The 25,381-nt window shown below is 43.9% G+C and overlaps 1 protein-coding gene across 2 annotated transcripts in view; it reads left to right on the top strand.

Moving 5' to 3' along the window:
• Positions 1-939: 939 nt before the first annotated feature.
• amer3 (APC membrane recruitment protein 3) overlaps positions 940-25,381 on the top strand; it is a 172,294-nt gene continuing 147,852 nt past the window's right edge. Inside the window, exons 1-2 of one of the 2 annotated variants that reach the window (XM_038817098.1) lie at positions 940-1,183; positions 19,094-22,302. In XM_038817098.1, the coding sequence (XP_038673026.1) occupies positions 19,117-22,302 (3,186 nt within the window). In that variant the 5' untranslated portion in view covers positions 940-1,183; positions 19,094-19,116. The remainder of the gene's footprint in view (positions 1,184-19,093; positions 22,303-25,381) is intronic. The other variant, XM_038817099.1, reaches the window with a different exon arrangement.

Here is a 25,381-nt window from a genome sequence, read left to right on the forward strand (position 1 = left end):
GAAATGTCTTCACTCAAAGGGTTGTGAATCTCTGAAATTCTCTACCCCAGAGGGTTGTGGATGATCCATTATTAAATACATTTAATTTCTGGATAGACAGAGTTTTGATCTCTCAGGGGATTTGGGGAGGGGGGCAGGAAAATAGAGTTGATGCAAAGATCAGCCATGGTCGTATTAACTGGGGGAGCAGGTTTGAGGGGCCAAATTGACTTCCTCCTCCTATTTCTTACATTTTTATGTTGTTAAATCAAGAATTTTAACTGGATGCATTGGCTTAAGAAAAATATGGCTTCTCTTTCACACATTCATCAAATCCCTACAGTGCAGAAGGAGGCCATTCAACCCAATGTGTCTGCACTGACCCCCTGAAAGAGCACTCCACCCAAGCCCACTCCCCCACCCTTCCCAATAACCCCCTACACTAAGGGACAATTTAGCATGCCCAATCCACTTAACTTGCACATCTTTGGACTGTGGGAGGAAACCAGAGCACCTGGAGGACACCTACATAGTCAGGGAGAAAGTGCGAACCACACAGATAGTGGTCCAAGGCTGGAGTTGAACCCAGGTCCCTGGCACTGTGAGGCAGCAGTGCTAACCACTGTGCCCACTCATTGCAAGAAGCGATCAACTGACCATTAACTGCACTGGCAGATTTAATAGCTGAACACTATTCATCATTCTCCTAGAAAATGCTCACAGTGATATTATTAATCCAGTGCTTGATATCTTGCTGTGGTATCTCTTTATTATTGTAGCTGAGCACGGGCACGTTGGAAATAGCAAGGGAATGCCTTAAACATATTCCAGGGCAATGTCACTCAAACACTGCCTCGGTCCTCAGATAATCCCGACTGCAACTTTCAGGCTACTATATAGGGAGAACGGGTGGGGCAATGGGAGAACGGAGTTGTTTTTGCAGATGGCATGGACAGGCCGGCCCGAATAGCCACATTGTGTGCTGTACTGTAACCATTCTAAGGTTGTATGCTTTGAAAAGGCGGAATGGTGCAGTCCAGTAGGCAGGCTGTTGCAGAACACGCGCTGACACTGTTCTAGGATTTCCAACCGGATATCTGATAATGGATTTGGTTCAATATTGAAAACACCGACCAGCCACATCACAGAACAACCGATCTGCCCGGGGTGCTCTTCCCGATAATAACCCAGTCAAGGAAGCAAGGTATTGTTCGATGTGATTTTCTTTTGTTACAGTTCAAACACACGGCAGAGGCTCCATTCTGCAGGCGCCTCGTTTCTAACGTGAAACCGATTTAGAAATTGCCGTGAAATGCACAAACCCCCCCCCCCCCAGAAATTCTCAAATTCGTATGTTGGTCTTCTGATCGGTGGGTCGTGTTAGTTTAACGGCGGAGGCTCAGCTGTTTTCTGTAAATACACCATAAATATTAATGTCAATATTCATTATGGAGCGAATTATCTCCAATTGCGGCGTGCGCTGCATTTAATATTCACTAGTCGCATTCGACGTGCAAAAGGCAAGGTAGTGGGAAAACGCTTTAACTGTTGCTGGGTCTTGTGTTTATTTCGATTTGCTGAAATCTGCACGGATCTGTTGCAGTTTCTGGTGCAGACATGTGGCATCATTGTGGTGGGTGCTACTGGGTTTGGTGTTTGGGGGTGACGCTGGTTTACATTCCACCCGCTCATCTCTCCAGTCCTGGCCCAATTTCCGGATACCCCTTCCCGTTTTCCTTAGCCGGGAAGCCGTCCCTCATAAGTTCCAGGAGTGGCTGTTGAATGTGAAAGGGCGGCCGGGTGGAGTTAGGATAGTCGACAGCCACGAGTCTAATTGAATGGCAGAATAGGCTCGATGGGCCGAATGACTCCTGTTCCCTGGGCAGCTGGACAGTGTCGATCAACCCACCGTGTTTCCAGGTATGGCGATTCCCTGTAGACCAGGGCGCCACATACCGAGAGCGGCGTGTTGCAAGGCAGCGGATTTCTACAGTAACGAGGTGGTGGTGTAGGATCTCGTTGCAAGGTTTCCAGGCGGTGGGGGTGTATTGCATTGCAAATCGAGCTACCCCTGCGCCACGAAACGGCAGGCAGCATTGCTGTGGCTGCCGGCACTGAGAAAGCTACCTCAGGTATGTGCAGCATCATCCATCCGGCTCCTAGTTCCCGTGTAAAACCTTTCTATAATCAGGAAACATGGACCCGGGAGGCGAATCGCTGTCACAGCCACCATGGCAAACAGGAGACTCGCACAATAGATGGTTGGACTGAGAATACTCCTGATGGAGATCATAAGAATCTATGGTAAAGGAGGATTGAGGGTTTAAGCTGTCTGCTCAGTAAATCAGCTTTAGGCGTTCTATTCCACTATTGTTTATTTTTGCTCAGCAAATTACCAGTTGCTGCAGTATTGCAAGTATTGGCGTTGCCAGTGGTAATGTTGCCAGTGGCAGTGTTGCCAGTGGTGATGTTGCCAGTGGTGGTGTTGGCAGAGACAGTGTTGGCAGTGGCAGTGTTGCCAGTGGCGGTGTTGCCAGTGGCATTGTTGCCAGTGGAGATGTTGCCAGTGGAGATGTTGCCAGTGGTAGTGTTGCCAGTGACAGTGTTGCCAGTGGTGATGTTGCCAGTGGTGGTGTTGGCAGAGGCAGTGTTGGCAGTGGCAGTGTTGCCAGTGGCGGTGTTGCCAAAGGCATTGTTGCCAGTGATGATGTTGCCAGTGGTGGTGTTGCCAGTGGCAGTGTTGCCAATGGTGGTATTTCCATAGGCAGTGTTGCCAAGTGGGGTGTTGGCAGTGCTGCCAGTGCTGGTGTTGCCAGTGGCAGTGTTGTCAGTGATGGTGTTCCCAGTGGCCATGTTGCCAGTGCTGGTGTTGCCAGTGACAGTGTTGCCACTGGTGGTGTTGGCAGTGGTGGTGTTGCTGGTGGCAATGTTGCCAGTGGCAGTGTTGTCAGTGATGGTGTTGCCAGTGGCCATGTTGCCAGTGCTGGTGTTGCCAGTGGCAGTGTTGTCAGTGATGGTGTTGCCAGTGGCCATGTTGCCAGCTGGTGTTGCCAGTGGCAGTGTTGCCACTGGTGGTGTTGGCAGTGGTGGTGTTGCTGATGGTAATGTTGCCAGTGCTGGTGTTGCCAGTGGCAGTGTTGCCACTGGTGGTGCTGGCAGTGGTGGTGTTGCTGGTGGCAATGTTGCCAGTGGCAGTGTTGCCAGTGGCGGTGTTGCCACTGGTGGTGTTGGCAGTGGCGGTGTTGCTGGTGGCAATGTTGCCAGTGGCAGTGTTGCCAGTGGTGGTGTTGCCAGCCGTGCTGCCTGGGACAGGAGCTGACCGTGGTGCTGAAATGATCAGCGCCGCCGCCACATTGAGTTTGTTCCTGGTTCCTCTTCATATCCCACCTGTCACTTCCTATTTCAGGCGCTTTAGGGAATGACAGCTCCAATGCGGGAATGCGCTGTTTACCTGAAAACATTCCTGTGCAGTCAAAGAAACAGCCCTGAGATTAAAGTGGGCGCTCTGCCTGCCTAACGTTGTATCTTAGACTCACGGTTTTTGAATAAATGAAGAAATAATTCACCTGCTGGTTGCAGAATAACATTCCTGCCGCTGATGTGCCGGTTTAGTAACACAAACAAGAGAATACTTAAAGCAACTCATCTATCTCGGTGTGGAAATAAGTCAGATCCGAAAACACCTTCATTGGCATATGTTACAATAAAGTGGTCGCAACTGCAAAGCCCAATAACAAGTTATACTGCCCATGTGTGACATGCTCCTGAGAAATATAATGATATAGTTTACAGCAGCTATTGTTAAAAAGCACAATGAATGGAAATTTGCTGGACATTCCGCTAGAATGTGGCTGCTGGGTTTGATAAAAATGTACCCAGCATAATACTGGCGCAGTAAGATCCTCGGCTTATTTTTGGTCGAGACAGCTTAAAACCAGCTGGAGTACGATAATACTGTGCTTGTCTGTTCATTTTGAGCTCTCATTCAAGCGAGGCACCGACTGGCGAGCAATCAATATACACAAATGTATTTTGGTCTGAGAACAACGAATGTGTTTTTTTATTCAGTTAGGTGTCTTCCGCCAACTGGAGAACAATCACCCTGCTCCCCGCTACCAGTGCTATTCCGAACACGTTTCACGCGATTCAAGCCCATATCAGTCTTTTCTTAAAACTTATTTGAGTGACTGCTTGCACCATATCCCCTTCAGGAGGTAGTGCAGGTTAATAGTTTTATGTCTATGTATCGAACCGCAGTTTGACCCCCCCCCCCCCCCCGCCCCATCTACTCTGGATGGAGTATGAAAAATAACTCCTCGAATGAATAGATAATCCTGAATCAATAATGGCACATTAACGCGTTCATTTCACAAGTGGGAAACACCAAAATAGTGGAAATAGAATATTACTTGCAATGCATCATTAAGTGAGAAATCTTTGCTATATATCCAGGACGAATGAATAGCCTCTCCTTTACTAATGTTGTTCTCACAGAGCAAATTGGAGATCCTTAATTTACCATTTTGGAAATCTAATATTGACTGCATGTTTATTCTGGTTGGATCTGTTTAAATATCTGTCTGTTTTTGATGTCAATGTTGCTACTTTGTGGCTATTGCAAGGCTTTGTATTATTTCTTTGTGTGAGAGGACATTTTAGGTACATTACAGTCTCATATATACTCCTAAAAAGCTAGAGCTGTGTATAATTAAGCAACCAGTCCACAAAACAAACTGAAAGAAAAGGCTTATACAAATACAAAGAATAGCAGAGATTCCCCCCCAGATGGGACAGATATAAAGAAAGACCAATAATACCAAGAATGTGGAGAACTGCAAAAAAGGGCATATGAGAAAAAAAATTGCTAAGGAAATCTAGAACAAGATTGAAGGTTTTTGTAAATGCTTTGGTTAGTGTGTAGCACAGATTCCAGGGCTAAAACTGTTAAACCATGAGGACAGAATACCTGAACTATGTTTTATTCCGCGAGTCTAAAGGTATAAGGAAGGGGTGGTGCAATTGAGGCGGTTACCATGATTAAAGAATTGATAGGGTCACTATAAAGAAGCTATTTCCTCTGGTGGGAAAATCCAGAACGAGAGACAAACCCTTAAAATCCTTCAAATTAGAACTAGGTCATTCAGGGATGATGTCAGGAAATAGTTGTTCAAACAACATATAGTGGAAATCCAGAACTCTCTTTTTCAAAAAAAGCTGGTGAGGCAAGGTTAATTTAACATTTCAAAACTGAGACTGATAGTTTTTTGATAGCCAAGGGGATTAACAAATGTGTAATTAAGGTGGGGAACTGGAATAAGATACAGATCAGCTATGATCCAGTTGATTGGTGGAACAGGCTTGAAGGGTTGAATGAGCTAACCTTAGAACCATAGAATCTACAGTGCAGAAGGAGGCCATTCGGCCCAACAAGTCTGCACTGGCTCTTGGATAGAGCAACCTACTGAAGTCCACGACTCGACTCTATCCCTGTAATCCAGTAGCCCCACCTATCCTTTTGTACACTAAGGGACAATTTAGCATGGCCAATCCACCTAACCCGCACATCTTGTTCCAATGTTTATTCCTACGTATATAGGAGAGGAAGATTTTACAAAAGCCAAGAAATTATATGGTTTGTTGTAGCCATGGATAATACATTATGTGATAGAAAGACAGCTTACATATGGGTTTGATGCTGTGAAACATCACTGGTGTGGATGTTGAAAACATGGCAATCAATTCTTGAACCATTGCTTCCCCAGAGTCATGTTTAAAATATGCAGAGATTAGGTGTTATACTTTGCAATGCAGATTGGTTTCTTTCTTATTATCATATTGGGTTGAAGAACAGATTTTGTTTCATAATATTAAAAACTGGCTCCTCCGATTATTCCAGATTTCCATTTTTCTTACTTTTGAATATTTTACAATCTGCATATTAAGGGTGCATCTGCCGTACAACTGCATTTTCAGCATGGAGCGGTTTGTCTTTGTACCAAAATAAATTAAATTCTGTTAAGTACTGAGTCAGCATTTGACGTGAGAGACTCTTATGACAAAGTAAATTTGCTACAAGTTGTGGTGCAGACACACCCATATTTACTTTTTAAATGTGTTCTGCTTCAAAAAATAATTGTCATTGTTTAATTTCTCTATATAGTGGCTAAATTGGCCAATCTTGCAACAGCTTTGTACTTGGTAACAAGTATGTCATTTGGTTTACTTTTAATGTTCAGAATTAATATACTTGTTTGATTATTGCTAACTTAATTTAATCTCCACCAAGTTAGTGCATCTATCCAATACTTCACATTCAGAACAACATTCTGTCCATGTTACCAATCGTTCCTCCTTGACCAAATATTCCTACTGGTTCAATCTTTAGTGATAAAAGGAAACAATAAAATGTACAAATGCATGCACGTGCATCATTTCCTAACTTGCCAAAGGGAAGACACTACCTGCAAATTGAGAAAATACCAGTTCAGGTATTTTAGTTGAAAAATGTATCAGCTGAACATTATAGTGCTAAATTTCTGCCTATTGTTCCACTGACTGCATTATAAAGCAAACCACAATGTATGTGCTTAATTGTCACAACAATAATATGCAAAGTACTTAGAGCTTTTGGAAGTGACATGCTAATTGTTTTAACCAGGATAGGAATTACAGGATTGCTTTTGTATTCTTCTTTATTTGGTTGACAATTTGTGTTTGTATTATTTGAGTGAATTCTTAGGTGTAATTTGCTGATTTTTTTCGATAATTGATAATTGTGTCGAGTGTTAATGCTTAAACTTGATGCTGGATTCTAGGTTTGATTGATCACACACGATGGCCAATGAACTTCAGAACTATCCTGCATTTACGTTTAATGATGCTTTTGCAGAGTTTTTGTGACCATTGTTGCAAAGGATCAAATGGTTTAGTCACTGTACTGACATGGCTGAACTTAGGTTTATTAGCAACAATCGATTGAGGCAAGAAACAATTTCATCCCCTGAAAAGACTGGCTATTTGTGCAGTTTTGCCTCCCTTATTTGAGGAAAGATGTAGTGGCATTGGAGGCAGTTCAGAGGAGGTTCACAAGGTTGATTCCAGAGATGAGGGATTTGTCATATGAAGAGAAATTGAACAGCTTTATAAGAATGAGGAGAGATTTAATTGAGGTATACAAGATGATAAAAGGTATTGATGAAGTAGATTTGGAGCAGATGCTTCCTCTTGTGGGGCATTCTAGAATGAGAGGTCATAGTCGTGATGAAAGGGGTAGCAAATTTAAAACAAAGTTGAGGAGAAACTACTTCTCCGAAAGGGTTGTGAATCTGTGGAATTTTCTACCCAAGAGTGCGGTGGATGCTGGGTCAGTGAGGAAATTTAAGGAGGAGTTAGACATATTTTTAATTGGTAATGGGTTAAAAGGTTATGGAGAATGGACAGGACAGTTGTGTTAAGGCCAGGATGAGATCAGCCAAATGGCGGAGCAGACTCGATGGACCAAATGGCCTAATTCTGCTCCTATATCTTATGAACGTATGAATTGTATACCTCCAAAGGAACCGTGAGTTTCAGTACCAGAGTTTCAAATTTAACACATATCTAACTTAATATTGAATATTCTAATACCATTCTACCTTGATCACTTGACATCTAATCTGAAATAGTCCTGTGAAAAAGAACTGCAACACAGGGAAGAATTTATGAAATACATGGAATGCATTGTACATGTTTGTTTATTATGCTTTCCTAATGCACCCATGAAGAATACATTATGATCTCAAAATGCAATGGAAAAAAGTCACCTTGACTTTTAATGAGCTAACAAAAGAAAACTTTTAGCCAGGCACTTCCATTGACCGCTGACAGGCTGCAAATTCAAAATAGATCAAAAATCAATTTAAATTACTCAAAAGAGACACAAAAATATTCCAGCATTATCCAAATGTTTCTCAGTAAAGGCTAGGTATTGTTGACTGTTTGCAATCTTTTCATCTTTGATGATTGCGATCAAATCCAATCTTGACTGGTAGGCCTCATCCTCCATCCTTCTCTTGCTTCTAATGCTGCCAGATAAAATGTTTTCAACCCAGACCACAGGGACAAATTAGCAGCCTCACTGAAAAAGGGCACAACAATTTGAGTTGCAGGCAAAGGGAAAAACATCATGTGCAAGAGAAGTGTTTTCTGGAGGATGGGACAATGGACCACCATGCAAATTTCTAGTGCCTCTAACTCAATGATGGCAACCTGCAGCCTGGGGGTCACATGAGACCCATCTGGGTTCTGCGTGCGACCCCACGAGACGTTTTGTTGATCGTTGCCCATGCGCAAGGTAGCCACATTCCGTTGATTTCCACCCGCATAGCTTTTTTCCGACTGGCATGACTGAAGTGGTATGGACGTAAAGCAAGGGCAAGTGAAGTGAGGTGCATACTGATTGCTCACAACATTGACTGAGAGTCCTGCGCTCCCTCGGTGTCCAAAGTGTAAATATTTATCTTGTTTTTTTCATTCAAAATTGACAGTTCTATTGATAGATAAATGATTAAGCATTTTCGGTATCTTGTTATAAAATATTCAGCATGCATTAAATATATCTAATCTTACTCATGGAGACATGATTAGTGAACAAGCCCAATTTTAATCTTGAGGGCCAATGAGATGAAGGAGGGCCACTCATGTGGCCCGTTCGCTAGCCGAGGTTGCCCATCACTGCTCAAAATTATGGCAAAAACAATGTATTAAAAGATGAAGGAGCATGAATGTGGGGAAAATATATTCAATATAAAGAATTCTGCCTTAGGATGTGTCATGCAAATTATTTACTCACAAAAAAAATCATGTATTTAACAGTTCACCCATAGATACTGAATATTTACCTTCCAGAAAGCCAGTCAGTTCATTGCAGCTGTGGGAGCAGCAGTAAATTGGTGTACTTGTTGAGTCTGGATACTGGTCAGCTGTTTCTGTTTACTTGGTTAATGATACCAGTTAATTGACTCCCTGTAGATGTGGGAAGCTCCAACAGCAGAAAGGACAACAGAGCTGCAATTCTCAATACATACTTATTGCAGTCAGGTGGAATAAAAAGAAAAGCATTGCAAATCACGTTTATTTTTGATGCACTTTAAATTTAAAGTGCACCCATTGAACTTCCTCTTAAACAGCCATCTGTGAATTCGTAGTATCAATATGGGAGTAGTTAAAGTAATTGATATTTATTGAAATTCACAGGTCCTTAAGGAATTTCAATGGTCTTTTATTTTTATATCCATGTCCATGGGATATAAATGGCAAATGTCTTTTTGAAATACAAGCAAAAAGTAATGTCTTTGCCTTCCTCTTTTGATTTGATTTATGATGTAATATTTAATTAATTTATCAAGGTGTGTTATGGGCCAGGGTTTAGAGAACCCCAAAGGAGTACACCTGACCCACAACTTTTACTAGATTGTGGTATGGGGAGCACACGGCCCACTCTACAGGTGTGGTACAGCAGAAATGGAAAAGTATTTTTTAAAAGCAAAACAATGTTTATTCTATTAACTTAAATTAACCTTTTTAAACCATACAGTGAACATCTTAGCAACCATCAATTCAAATGTAACCCACAAAGAATACAACACTAAATAATCCTTAAGCTGTCCTTTTAACATCCATAAGACTAAAAAAAAACTTTAAAACACAAAGATCAGGTTTACATTCACTATTGAGAGCAGGTATTAGTTTTAAATCACCAAAGGATTGATTTACAGTCTTTATAGTACAGAGAGAGAGATGAATACCCCTTCTGGCTGTGACTGAAACTATCCAGCTCTGAAAACAAATCTAAAACACACCCTGTAGCAAACAGCCTAAAATAAAAGTAAAAGGCTGACAGACAGCCCAGCTCCACCCACATTCTGACATCACTGATAAACATCCATTTCTTAAAGGTACATTTCTTAGACACCCATTTCTTAAAGGTGCTCTCACATGACAGGTGCAATAAAATTAACCCTTTTATAAGCTCACAGACAACCAATCATTTGCCAAGGTAAGTAATAATGCAAACAATATTGTATAAACCGCAGAAGAGATTTCTGAATAGCAGGATGACATGCATTCCATTCACAAATAAGAGCATACTGTACCTCGAATTATACATGTCTGCAGAACATATATTACATGTACTATTCACATCATTATCTGCTACACGCAACAAAGATATCAGTAGAAAATTTACTGATTTACAGTAAAATTTACAGTAGAGAATATAAATTATATTTAAACTCAAAATATTTTACAAACTTCATCTCAAAAATTCAGGGTTGCTGCATTACTAGTGATCAAGGTGGACTAACTAGATTGTGCTTTACTGAATACAGTTTATTTAAATGGGTAGCTATGAAGTTTACAACTGAACAATTGTACTATTGTGCTGCATACCTATGGATTATACTGCTGAACATTTGTACTGTATGTAGCAGAATTGTGTTGGGGCCGCAGTATAAAATGTGCGGGTGTTATAAAACCTGGCAAAATAGCACAATAGTAATGATGTTAATTAAAGGTTTCATGGTGGCACAGGCTGGATGGTGAAATGGGCAGAATCATGGAGTTCAGTTTGGAGAAATATGGGGCGGACTTCTCTGAGCCTCCATGCTGAAATTGTGATTGGCACGGGGGCGGAGAATGGGCATTGACACCGAAAACCAGCGGGATGCCAGTCCCCGGAGAATCACCATGAATCGCATGCGGTCTATGCGGAACAGGAAGGGGGCCATTGACAGAGCCCCCCCCTCACGATTCACCGAAGAAAACTGACTGAGTTCTCAATGGCGTGGTTCTAACCACATTTTGCCTGTCGGGAATGGTCATCGGCGGCTGTGGACTCAGTCCGCGGCCACTCTGGTGGGGGACAGGGGGAACATTCATCGGGGGGGGGGGGGGGTACATGGACAGCCAGGCTAGCGATCAAGGGCCACCGATCCATCGCACGCGCGATCTCGGGGGGGCCTCTATTGTTGGGGCCGCTCCTCATTGTGAGCCCGCCATGTCGCGCGGGACGGCCGCCGAAGGCCACCGCTGTGCGCATGCGCGGACTCTCGACCAGAAGTGCAGGGCCCCGTATCAGCAGGCAGAGCTGCGTGGAATACTCCGGGGCCCTGCTAGCCCCCTTCAGGTAGGAGAATCACTCGACTTTCTTCAAGAAAGTCCAGAGTGAAACGCCTGCGTTTTGATTCTGGAGTGGGGACATAGCCCCATTATTGGAGAATCACGCCCGTGATATAATGCTCTTTGGGGGAAACTAATACAAAATGCCAGCATGCTAGAAATGGCACACTTTGAAAAGTGTAGATGAGGAGAGTCACCCTTGGTGTTCAGAGATACAAACCCTTATAGGTGGCACGACAAGTGGATATGATAGTTAAATAAAAGCGTATGGGCTAATTTGGTTTATAAATGGTAGAACTGAAAAAGAAAGTGATCATGCTAGAACTTTATTGATCGCTGGTTTGCCTGAGATAAAATATTGTGGACAATTCTGGGTATCTATTTATAGTTTATTATTTCAATTAATAACACCACAGCAAGAGATTGGATTAAATTAAAGGGTTAGTTTATTTGCACACTCTCAAATTTTGGAGGGGGTTGGCAATATTGCCTCCTATGCACTCATACAGTAAAAGAGAGATAGATAAAATAAATATTTACAGGGAAAGGACCAGAGAGAACATAATTGTTGTTTGTTTCTTGTGTGCCCAGAGTCCAGAAGCAAAGTTCAATAAGGTATCTCTTAATGGAGGTCGGTAGGTTGAAAATCAATGCTGTATAATTCACTTTTCCAGTGGAGTTGACTTCACATAAGGAGGTAACCATACAGAGATGAATCGGTCTTATAGGCAATGGTACATTCCAGTGAAAACACTGTAGATAGGCCAGGTATTCAATCTGGGCAAAGCCCCTTCTCTGTGTTTCTGCTTGTAGATGGTAAAATAGCAGTTACTTGCGAAATTCAGGCCATTGATTTAACAGTTTTCTGTGCACTAATTATGTGATTGGACTGATCTGAAAATAAAAACACTCGAATGAGTACTCAGATTTCTGGTAACAAGTATCATTGTAACATAATTGGTGATTAAGATTATAGACTGTAGAGGTTCAGATGATCGGATGCTTGTCTTCAAGAATTTGAAGGGCTATGAACACATAATGATAGATTGTTTACGCTGAGAAGAAAGATGGTAAACTGTGGGTACAATTTTAAAATAATTGCAAATGGCAGACATCCCAGTAACTGGCAAGGGTGGGAGATGTTGCTGCTCATCTTTTGTGTCTAGAAGGGTGAGGAGAGCCGATCTGACAGGCCCTCAAACTGGCTCTCTTGGGGAAAGGGTTTCTGTGCCCTTAGCCAAGCTGATCCAACATAGCTACAGCACTGGCATCTATCCAGCAATGTGGAGCATTACCCAGGTATGTCCTGTACACAACAAAGGAGGACAAATTCAACCTGGTCAATTACTGCCCCACCAGTCTACTCTTGATCATCAGTAAAGTGATGAAAGGGGTCATTAACAGTGCTATCAAGTGGCACTTATTGAGAAATAACCTGCTGGTGCTCAGTTTCAGTTCCTCCAGGGCCACCCAGCTCCTGATGTCATCACAACCTTGGTTTAAACATGGACAAAATAACTGAACTCCAGAGGTGAGGAGAAAGTTACTGTCCTAGACATGAAGGCAGCATTTGACTGAGAATGGCATCAAGGAGCCGGAGCAAAGCTGGAATCAATGGGAATCAAGGGGGAAACTCTCTGCTGGTTGGAATCATATCTGGCACGAAGGAAGATAGTTGTGATGGTTGGAGGTCAGTCTTTTCAGTTTCTGGCCATCACTGCAGAGTTCCTCAGGGTAGTGTTCTAGGCCCAACCATCTTCAGCGACTTCATCAATGACTTTCCTTCCATCACAAAGTCAGAAGTGAGGATGTTCGTTGATGACTGCACAATGTTCAGCAGCATTTGTTGCTCCTCAAACACTGAAGCAGTCCATGTCCAAACTCAGCAAGACCTGAACAATAGCCAGGCTTGGGCTGACAAGAGGAAAGCAACATTCAATGCCACACAAGTGCCAGGCAATGACCATCTCCTACAAGAGAGAATCCAACCATTTCCCGTTGGCATTCAATGACATTACCATTATTGAATTCCCCACTATCAATGTACTGAGGGTTACCATTGACCAGAAACTTAAATGGATCAGCTATATAAATACTGTGGCTACAAGAGCAGGTTAGAGGCTAGGAATCGTGTAGTGACCAACTGACCTCCTGACTCACCAAAGCCAGACCACCATGGAACACTCCACTTGCCTGGATGTGTGCAGCTCAAACAACACCCAATAAGCTCAACACCATCCTAGTCAAGGTAGCCTGCTTGATTGGCACCCCATCTGCAAACATCAACTCCCTCCACCACCAAAGCACAGTAGCAGCAGTTGTAGCACTACAAGATGAACTGCATTAACTCACCAAGGCTCCTTCGAAAGTAGATTTCAAATCTGTGACCTCTATCGCCTAGAAGGACAAGAGCAGCAGAGATGAGGTAAAACCTCCACCAGCAATTTTCTTTTAAACCACTCACCATCCTGATGTGAAACTATATCACCGTTAATTCACTGTCACTGAGTCAAAATCCTGGAACTCCCTCCCTAATTGCACCATGGGTGTACTACATCACATGGTCTGCAGCATTTTGAGAAGGCAGCTCACCTTCACCTTCCCAAGGGCAATTAGGGATGGGCAATAAATGCTGGCTTTGCCAGCGACACCTACATCGTATGAATGAATGGAAAAAAATGGTGCTGCAGGTGAAGAATGGATTAATGAATGCACTCTCCGCCATTCAGATGAAGAGAAGCCGTATTGCGCTGGTGTGCACACGGATGGGTGATGCTGGGTGCCCAACATCCTGATCCCATCCACATTTGAAAAAGATGCCCTGGACTTGGAATGCAAGTGAGAAGCAAGGTCCACAGGTCTTGGAGAGGCAGGTTTCTAGGAGAACAATAAAGTGTAGTTGGCAGATGAGATACTGGGCAAGAAGGGCGGGGTTGTACCATCTCCAATGAGACATTCAAATCCAGAGAATCCATTGCTTGGCCACTCACAATGCATCAGCGAGGCACATGTCTGTTTTGGTAAGACATTGTTGTGTTTGCACAGACACTTAGTGAGAATGCTCTTAATGGCATAATCTGATTCTCCATCATAAGCACCATCTTGACGATGCTCTGCTTACCCGGAGGAGGAGCCACTGAGCAATGCACTCATGTCGCATGCACTGTTTGTACCGAGCACCAGTGCAGATACAGGCACATCAATGGCTTACAGTGCATCAGCTCAGTTTGGAGTGGTGAGGGCACATCATACTTATGTGAGGAGCTAGCAGAGGCAGGTAGTGCCCAGGGTACTGAAGGCTGCTGGAGGCCAGGACCTGAGGCAGTTTGAGGCCAATGGTGTACTATTGGAGTCAACCATCAGGCAGCAGCTTCTGGTTATCCAGTGGAATGCGTAGGAAGATCTGGCAGAAATCCCTGAAGGTCTAAGTACCATGGTATCTATCATGCAGGAATCCATGGGGAGCTTGAGCACTGTGTTGATCCTGAGAACTGAGTGCACATCCTCCTGCATTGAGAGAGTGGCGACTATCATGGAGAGGCAGCCCCTGGAACATAATCAAGGGTTCCTAGGTTTGCCCTTGGACCTGCCCACACACCGGCTGTGATAAAGGTCACTGTCAATATGAGAGATGGATGAGGAACCTGATCTCTCTGCAAGGCGCCTGTCCATCAGTGGTGAGGGAGGTTCAGACATACTTCACGCTGGTTGATGTGTTGCCTGTTGTCCCTGTGTGCTCCTCTCATGGAGCCGCTGACAAGGGCAACAGCTCCTCTGCCTTTCTGTCTGTGACCCTGGGATCATCTGAGGACTCAGTGACAGAGGAGTGCCCAGCCTTGTCATTGATTGTACCTTCCTAGGTGGATCCTGCTGAGGACTCACCAGCAGGAGGATGACTGACAGGTTCACCAGGGCTCCAATGCCACTGTCAACAAGGTGGAGGCACCAAGACGTAGCACCTGCAAATGTAAGTTTGAGGCACCATGATTACACAATGGGTTTTCACGGGCGCCATGCATTCTTTTCATCATTGTTATGTGTCGTCTTTGTATGATGTTAATAACCTTGATCGTAACTCTGGTAAAGGTTTTGTTTCAATACCCTGAGTATCCTGTTCAATAGACCTAATCAGTGCCTCATTAAAGATGGCATGGGCAACAATCTTCATTACAGAGGTTGAGAGGTGACATTGGGGTCATGGCATTGCCTCCTCAGAAATGTGTATGATAGTGGTGTTGCCCTTGCAATGAGATTGAAGTCATGTCTTAGCATCCTAGCTGAAGGGCATGGAATCAAGGTCTCCCTGATGTTTTTGTCTCCATGGTTTCTCAAACCTGCCCCCTTGTCCTCACTCTATGCCAGTCCAGCCTCCTCATTAGATCCATCAGCAGTCTTCGTGTGATGCTTATGAAGCAGCCTTGCTATTCACAGTCTCTAGTGGATCCCTCACCCCTTGCCAGAGCCACATTGTGCAGAGTGCAGCAGACAAAAGTGATATATGACATGCACTCTGGAAGATATTGCAGGGCACCTCCTGATTGGTCCAGGCAGTGAAACCTCATCTACAGCAGCCCAGTAGTCCCCGCAACCACCACCCTTGTGGAGGCATGGCACCAATTGTATCTTCTGCCACTATCCTAGAGTGCTGAAGTGGCATCGTGAGCAACGAACCATCCACCCGAACTCGAGTCACAAACAGCTTTGGCATCTGGGAGTGTCGCAGGATGTGAGCATCATTGGCCCTGGCAAGAAACCTGACATAAACTTGCACGATCTGGGTTTTGTGATCACATACTAACAGCATGATCATGGAGTGATAACCCTTTCTCTTCACAAAAGCACCAGACTGAGCCGCTGATGCCTTAATGCTTACATGAGTGCAATCTATGCCACCCTGGATGTGGGGGAACCCAGTAATATCTGCAAAACCTCTGGGTAGCTCAGCTTGGCTGGCTTTGTCCATTTGGTAATGGATAAATGTGAAGGCCCGTCTGAATAGAACGTTGGTTACGAGCTTGGCTGTTACTGTGGACAGCTGATTTTGAGCGTGCGGAGTCTGCACATTCTCCCCATGTCTGCGTGGGTTTCCTCCGGGTGCTCCGGTTTCCTCCCACAGTCCAAAGACGTGCAGGTTAGGTGGATTGCCATGATAAATTGCCCTTAGTGACCCAAAAAAAGTTAGGAGGGTTTATTGGGTTACGGGGATAGGGTGGAAGTGAGGGCTTAAGTGGGTTGGTGCAGACTCGATGGACCGAATGGCCTCCTTCTGCACTGTATGTTCTATGTTCTATGTACTCTACACAGATCCGCCACTTATCCTTGGAAAACTCTGGATACATGAAAACCGAGGGCAACTGTGATCTTTAGAGCTACTGCCATTGAGGTGCCCACCCATGTAGTTGGACGTCATCTCGATCCAATCACCTTACATAACGATATCATGGTGCCCCTGGAGAGGCAGAGTATTTTGTGGCATTGGACTCAGACATGTTGAAGTAGCTGGATCGTTGCCTGTACACTCACGGCAGGATAGTGCTATCTTCTGAGGGCCCTTCTGCCTTGCTCTCCCTGCTGGCCCTGCAACGCCTATGCCTCTCCTCCCACAGGTCTCTCCCTGTTACGCTGTCTGTGGACACCTAGTCTCCTATCCTTTTGGCCCCTTTCTTCCTCAGAGGAGGAATTCACCCTGGCAGAGGACATCATTCCCATCTGCTGAAATGCAGATGGCACTGCCCCATGCAGAAGGCTGCAATGGGTGGAAATGCTCCAACAGAATTCCCAGGACAAAAATAACAGAGCAAAAACTTCAGAAGACATCTCAGGAAAAGGTCCAAATTCTCAGCAATGAAGCAGCAGCAAACTCTCGCCTAAATTCCTAACAACTCACACAGCAAATGTTTCAGCCCCCTTTTATCTCACCCTTGGATGAGAAAAGTGAAAAAAACAGGATGCCCACTTGCCCGTGTGACGAACGTGAAATTGTATGGGTAACATAAAATCACCTTGATTTGTTCTTTTAATTTCTTTGAATGGCTGATTAATTATCCGGCAGGTGCATTTCTGACTCTTGTGCAACTGCTGACCGTGCTATCACATGAGTACGCGATGACGTTAGGCCACGCGTCTGGCATCTTCTCATAATATTTCATAATCTTCCTGTTCTGCTGCTCACCCACGTCTACCGTGTAAAATTCAAGCCATTATCTATTTTTGTAACTACGAAATGATCTGCTGGTTTAGAAAGGTCTTTCCACGATCAAATCTTTAATTCTTGTGTTTTTCGACCATTCAATTCTCAATCAATGCCACCTAACTGAAAATACCCTTGAATTATGTGGCACAATAGCCTGGATTTTCACCTGGACAGAGAGGCTCTCCGTCGTGGCACAAAATGACAACTAAGCCCAGAAATAGTAAGTCCCACCCCCAGACACACAGCACTTCCTATTTCTGTGGGGGAGGGAATGGAGTCATGCTGAGGTTCATGCATGCACATTTTACATCATCAGATGCCTCTGCTGAAGGAGGATTTTCGCAGGCCAAGAATGTGAAAACTTGAGTGTTCACATTTGACGAAGCAAGAGCTGGTCTGTACTTGGTGAATTTGTTTGGATAGCGAGGGTCTCCCTTTGGAGAGATGAAGTACCCCTTTGGATCTGATCAAGGCCCCCTTGGGAAGGTGACCTTTGGCGTAGGATAGATGTCCTCTGGAATTGTTAAAAGTAGGCTAAATATGCAAAAAGAAGTGCATAAACCCGGTATTGTCAAGCTAATTGGAACTGTCAACAAATCTTTCAAACTCAACTATCAAAACTGTCAGAAGCACCTGTCAAAGGGACCTGTAAAAAGAAGCTGTCAGAACTGTCAAGAGGACTCACCAAGACTGTCAAGATGACTTGTCAAGTTGTCAAAATGTTTAAAAGGCCTGCCCTTTAAATATTTGAAAGAATGCCTGGAGTGTTAAAACGTTGCTTGCCATAGTCGCAGGGGTATAGGTTGGCATTGAATGTATGGTGATGCCACCTCATGCCAATGCATGAGGTGGTATGCATTGGCATAGGTGGGGCATATGGAGTATTAGGAATGAGGACTGGAGGGATGTTTTTTGTTTTAATTTATTGTCTTTCACACCGTGCCGGAGCACAAATTCAGGCCTCCTGACAAGCCCGACCCTGCACTCATTCTGGGCATGGCCGGCCTGATTTCTAATCCTGCCCCCTCCCCCCAACCACCCAGAGCAAAAATTACCATTTTCAAGCCTCCTTTTCCTGGGTCAGGCCCACAAAGCTGGGAAATGTCCTGACTTGGTGCAGCTGACCCGGGAGCAAGAATCCAGACTAGTGCATTAGCGTTCACCACTGGGACCCGGACTGAAGTTTGATTGTTGAGATGAAAGCCTGCTCTGCCTTGGGCCATGTGAAATAACTATGCGCTGTCTCATCGAAGTTCCCATTGTATATGGGCTCACACCATTCGATATAGATTGTCAATCCGAGGCAGATAACAGATGTGAGGTATGATAAATAATTATCTGGTGCAGTAAAGCATATCCTTCTGAGGGTGGGATTGTTGAGGTTGGTAGAAGAACTGTTCCTGTGGTATAGTTGGAGCGCATAATGTTGACACTGGGATGTAGAGATTGTGATGTGCGTAAACACTTACCTTCTCGGAAATTCATTCCTTTACTATTTTCCTAGATTTATTGTCCATTTTTAAAACAAATGTGTCAATGGCTCAGTTAGCGTAGCAGAAAAATATATTTTTAGATATGCGTTTGCAAAGTTAACACCTGCACTGCTCATTTTCAGTACCAAGGGTGGGAAAATGTTCTTTCTGTCATCTCAAAACTGCTGATCCCAAAAAACAAATTGCCAAATGCATATTTCCTTACGTGTGAATATTTCCAAGTGTGGAAATGTGAATTTGACGGATATGAATAACATATTTCTCTTTTTAGCAGAGCAGTTGTGACTCGTGGCAATGGAGCCAAGAAGATCAAGACATTTTCGGAAGTACAGTCTGCAACAGGCTGTAAGAAATGCGGAGACCTTCATCGATATCGATTTTGAGCGAAGATCAGTCAGTAAATGTCCAGTTACGAGTGGAGGCAGCTGCAAAGATGAAAAAATGAAGAAACTGTTTTTGAGATCAGGGCAAGCTCGGAGCGTCACGAGCACCTCCGACAGAGATAAAGAGGAGGAACAGATTGGATTTTGGAATGTGCAGAGGACTGTACGAAAAAGCAAGACGCATGACTGTGTCGTGTCTATGGCAGCAGATTCAGAAAGTAGTCAGTTGGAGAAACCGCAGGATGGTAAGATCATGACATCGCTGGAAAAAAATAAGGATAGAATTATTAACGCCATAAATTTCTCTGAAATTGCAATGTCCTCTGGGCCTTTTGTTTTGAATAGGCTGCGTGAAAGAAGGGCCAAGTGCCAATCTAACCATTCAATACTTGAGCCTCCAAGTCCTTCCTCTCAATCATTGCCATCAATCACAAAATGTATTACAAACAGGCGTCTTTCACTGAGAAAACCCAAAAGGGGCTTTAGGGGTTTATTTACTATGAGGAGAAACAGGCAGGAGAAAGTAACGTCATTGGGACCCAAGGCCCATAAGCCAGACTCCAAATTCTTCAGTGGCAGAGTGACATTAAGACCTAATAAAGGCATATACAAAAGCTCAAAGATTTTAACTCATGCTGGTGATTCTTTAGCACAGTATTTTACCGATAGTGATCCACCCTCAGATTCCTCACATGAATGTAGTAGCACACTCTGTGAAGATGTTGCTTCCTTGAAGAGCTTTGACTCCCTCACCGGCTGTGGGGAGATCTTTGCAGATGAAGAAAGCACTGACCAACTAGAGACAGGCCACAGTTTTAAACATGCTGCTGAAAGGTGTGAAGATAAACCGGTTCCTTCAAATGGATCTTTTCAAGGAGGAGGGGAACAACTCGCATCACCAGGACAGACGGACAGTCTGGAACTAAATGGATTTTGGAAAAATATTAACAATCCTGACGCAGCACGTGAAATTGCTCAGGACGCAACCAGAAGTGTAGAAGGCACAAATTCTGCGGCGCTCAAGACTGGGGATGAACAGCTAGTTCTTTCACCTTCAGAATTTCAAAAGATCACAGAGAAAGAAGAGGTTGAGGAGGCTGAGAAGAATTTAGATGCTTTGATGGACCTGGGGACACCACAGAGTGACCATCAGGAATCAACATCAACCAGTGATGAGGGATACTATGACTCATTCTCCCCAGGGCAAGAAGAGGACGAAAACAAGGGTTCACAAAGTCCATGTGTAAGTAGGCAATTTCCCAGGGACAGTTACAGTGGTGATGCACTCTATGAACTTTTCTATGATCCAGAAGAACCTAGAATGAGCCCCATCTTAGATGAAGAAGTATCCACATTGCAAAGTTCTCTGGCTCAACCCCAAACTCCTTTGTCCATGTACAGTTTTTATGTCGGAGCTGAAGAAAACATGGCCCCATCTCCTACGGTGGATGCCAACTGCCATGAGTTCTTCCAGGGCAGTTGGAAAGGCAAGGAGTGCTTGCTAAAACTTTGTGATACTGAACTTTCTTTGGCAATGGGCCTGGTAAATTGGCTTAGGCAGAAGACAGAAACAAATGTGTTTGGCTTCAATGTGCAAAATAATACTGAAAGTCATGATCCATCAAGGACAGACATAATCAGTTCAACAAATATATCCGCTAGTCATTCTGTTTCCTGTGTTGATACAGAAGGAGTATTGGAAGACAGCAGTATGAACAATTTGGCCAAGGCCACATCAATGAGACAGAATGGAGAAGATGAGCATAGAAATAATCTTCATGGTCAAAATTCAACTTCCACATTTGTTGAATCAACAAATGATGCTGTTTCCTTGGCAACGCATTTGATGTCTGGGGATGATGAGTCTGGATTCTTGCAGAGTAAACATAGCTCTACAGGCAAAGTTGTTCCAGATAGTTTATTAACAAAGCAGGTGTTGTTGTCACGGCATCCACACAGAGAGTTAAAGAGCACAATGGTCTCAACAGGAGAGCCGACAGCAACATCAAAATCTATGATAATCATGGAAATCAGTAAGACCAGTCTTTGTCCAAACTGTAGGAAATCAGTGGAATCCAATCTTGCTGAGGTAATGTTGTGTTCTTCTTGCTTTGCTTTGGTTGGCACCCGTAACACATCTGGTGTATTGTGCAATTTTAGCAAAAGTGTTTGTCATTCCGGACCAAAGGTCAATCATCAGAGTAATTCCAACAATCCAAGGCCACAAGAGACAGATATTTATGTGGCTCAGCTGCTGGAAGACTGTGCTAATCGTGTGGCATCCTTGAAGATGAACAGCAGTGAAACTGAGCAGTTCTGTAATGAAGCTGCCACTGGGGACTGCCCATTATTTCTTGCATTGCAAGTTGATCAACAGAATCAACAAGACAAAAATGGAAGACTCATAGGTACTAGATTTGTTGGAAACAATGACTATTATAACCGAAGAGTTAAAGAAAGAAGCGAGGGTCTAAGTAATTGTGCACAGAACATCAGTACAAAGACAAAAGAAGAAGTTTCTCTTCCAGGCCCTGAGCTTATTGGAATGGAATCATCTCGTAAAATTATGAATATAACACCCTCCGTCATAGGTAATCATGTGTCTCAGCCCTTGAGCAAGAAAGCCAAAGAGAAATCAGTGTCAAGGAGGTCAAGTCAATGCAACAGTATTACAGTTTCAGAGAATGAAGATGCCTGGTCCCTGTATCTGGATGCAAACAATTATTCTGATGAACCACAACATGAAAGCATCCCATGTGGAACTGCTGGCGTTACATGTCCCAAGAGAAACCGATATAATACAAGTCTAAGTGAAAATGTACATTCACCTTCTCAACCATCTAATCTGCCTCTCTCAAAATCTGCCTGCTCAGGTCTTCAAAGCTATTACCACGAAGTGGAAAACGCCAAAGGTTGCAAGAAATCCATCTCACATAAAGGAGGTCTTTGCTTTGCCTCGTTTCCCAGCTCACCTTCTCTCCCTTCAGCTTCCAGAGAGAAGCTGTTTGTATTGCAGGCTGCATGTGGTTTCACTCCATCTGAAGAACAATGCAATCACAAAAAACAAGGAAAACACCCCGAGAAAGGAAAAGAATCAGTAAGTAATGATCATTCTCTTCAAATGAATGTTATTTTGAAAACTGCTGTCTTTTCAAATGTAAACAAATTGAAATGGGAGCAAACACTAAAGGACACAAAATGGATGAGGGACAGAATTAATGTGGAAATAACATGTACAATATAAAGCAGAATTTGTGTCACTTTTAGATTTAAATAAACCAAAAAGAATACTGAGGAGCTCAAGGTGACATTGTTTTGTCCCAGTAAATTGAGGTATGTTGTGTCTAAATAACGTTATGACATATTTTCTCTCCCAATTAACTAATTATTGGCAACATATGATTTGCCTATTTAAATTTCTTCACTGAAATGGAAGATTAAATATAAATGTCCTGTCCTATTTGTGTGAAACCCTCAGACATAAAGCATTTTGTGCCTGAGAGAATTCAGTAAAGAAAATATTGCAGGTGTACGAGAATAAATTCAAAAAATAATACAAAATGGCCCTGAAGGCTTGATGAATTACAGAACATAAGAAATTGGTGCCAAAGCAGGCTATTCGTGCCTGTTTAACCATTCAATAAGATCATGGCCATTTCTGTGTCTCAGTTCCACCTTCCAACACTCTTCCCTCATCCTTTAATTCACTTAAGTGTCCAAAATTTAACAACCTCTTTCTTTAACAGACCTTTTGCAACTTTCTGGGTGCAAAGAATGCAAAGGATTCACAACCCTCCGAATGATGAATTTTCTCCTCACCTCAGTCCTAAAAGGACGATCGCTGATTCAGAGATAGTGAGGGAGAATATTTTCTCAGCATCTACCCAGTCAGGGCCTTAGAATTTTAAATGTTTTAATTAACCACTTCGCCTTCAAAACCGGAGGGAATATATGCCTCCTCCACTCAATTTGTACATCATGGACCAGAAGATGTTCAAAATTGAGACTGTAGCTCAAAACTCTGACAGACCTTGCTTCAGTTTGGTGTAAGGAAGGGTAAGATCTCTAAATCTCACTGGAACACTATCGCAAACAGAATAATATATTTATTGGTCATAAGTTTCCAGACTGCATCCATCCACTCCCAACCTGGGGTTGGCAGGCCACTGAAATCTTCTTTCGCATCAGTATGACCAGAAGATCACGCCGGAGTGAAGGGCTGGAAAATTCTGGCCAATGTAAATATGGAAGGTTATTCCACTGCCAGTCCAGACCTGATCCCTCTCTCTGTCATTGCTGACCCAATTTTCGACGAGTCCGAGGATGAAGAATTCCTGAATGCAACTTTTGTTCCAACCTAAAGCTTGCCCTTCAGTTGAGGATAATTTGTAACTCACAAACAATTATCCAAAGAATATAGAAAATACCATCACCTTGACATGATTATAACAAAAACCTAATGAGATGCATAAACTTGTAAGAATCAGATGAATTATTGCAGCTGCATGTGATTAAAATGAGGCCTTCTCTTCATGCAGCTCTGAATAACCATTTTATCCATAACTTTGCAAAGATGTAGTGCAGCAGGGTGGCGCAGTGGTTAACACTGCTGCCTCACGGCGCCAAGTCCCCAGGTTCAATCCTGGCCTTGGGTCACTGTCCGTGTGGAGTTTGAACATTCTCCCTGTGTTCGCGTTGGTTTCGCCCCACAAGCCAAAGATGTGCAGGGTAGGTGGATTGGCCGCGCTAAATTGCCCCTTAATTGGAAAAAAATGAATTGGGTACACTAAATTTATTTTTTAAAAACTTTGCAAAGGTGTTTATTTTCCATTTCCATTTCTATTTACAATCACCAAGTTAAGAATATCCAATAAGGTTATGTGATACAGGGGCTGGTTTAGCTCACTCAGACCAAGCAGGCCAGAAGCACGGTTCGATTCCCGTACCAGCCTCCCCGGACAGGCGCCGGAATGTGGCGACTAGGGGCTTTTCACAGTAACTTAATTGAAGCCTACTCGTGACAATAAGCGATTTTCATTTCATTTCATTCATTAGCGTGAATCCCCAACAGGTTGCTGCTCCTACTTAAAGGTAAAGTCTCCATAGCCTGCTTTCCACTTTGAGGGGGAGAGCTGACTAGTGGTGATTGAACTTGAGGATCATCACACTTCGGGCGAGGGGCAAGGTTGAGAAGACGGGAATAACATCAGCCTGCTGGCCTTGCTCTGCATCACGAACCTTGGGCGGAATTCTCTGATAATGGGGCTATGTCCCCACGCCGACAAGAACATGGGCGCGAATCACTCTGGACTTTAGTGGAGAAAGGCCAGAGTGATTCTCTGTTTTGAAGGGGGCTAGCAGGGGCTTGGAGTAGTCCTTGCAGCTCTGGCTGCCATTACAGGGCCCTGCACTTACGGCTGTGGGTACACGCAACATGGCGGACCCACACCGTGGGCTGGATCTGGAAATATAGGCGCCCCCCCAGATCGCGCGGGCCGCTGATTGGTGGCCACCGATCGCGAGCCTGGCCGTCCTGGATGCCCCCCCCGGGGTGACGGTTACCCCTGTCCCCCACCAGGACGGCCGTAGACTGGGTCCGCAGCCACCACTCCGAGCTCCCGTTAGGTGGAAGCATGAGTGACCCACGCTGGCGATAACTCAGCCAGTTGTCGGTGGATAATCGCCACGGGGCCTCTTTCAATAGCCCCCGACCGGCACCACGTCGACCGCGCACACGCGACTAGCGGCGATTTTCCGGTCCCCGGAGAATCGCGGGAAGGCGTCAGACCCAATCGAGGGTCTGGCGCCCCATTCTCCGCCCCTGCGCCCAGCGCGATTGTGGCGCGGAGACTCGCAGAATCCCATCCCAGCTGTCTAGCCAAGTGAGCTAAACCGGCTCCATTTGCAATTGTAATTATTAATGTTTCCTATCATTATCCTAGTTCCATCTTACTTCAAAAACCTTTTGTGAACTTTTTTGACAGCCATGTTCATTAAATAGGACCTTATTAAGTGCTCTGTTAGAATATTGTGTTTATGTATTATCATGGAAGTTAAGCATGAAATTTGTACACAATTATATATTAACAATAGAATGGTAAAGAGTTTTCAATGACTGCAATGGGCAAAATGTTAGTGATGTGAAAGGAGGATGTTTGACATGGTGTTCAGGATTG

This window comes from Scyliorhinus canicula, chromosome 13, assembly GCF_902713615.1.
Source record: "Scyliorhinus canicula chromosome 13, sScyCan1.1, whole genome shotgun sequence".
NCBI lineage: Eukaryota > Metazoa > Chordata > Chondrichthyes > Carcharhiniformes > Scyliorhinidae > Scyliorhinus > Scyliorhinus canicula.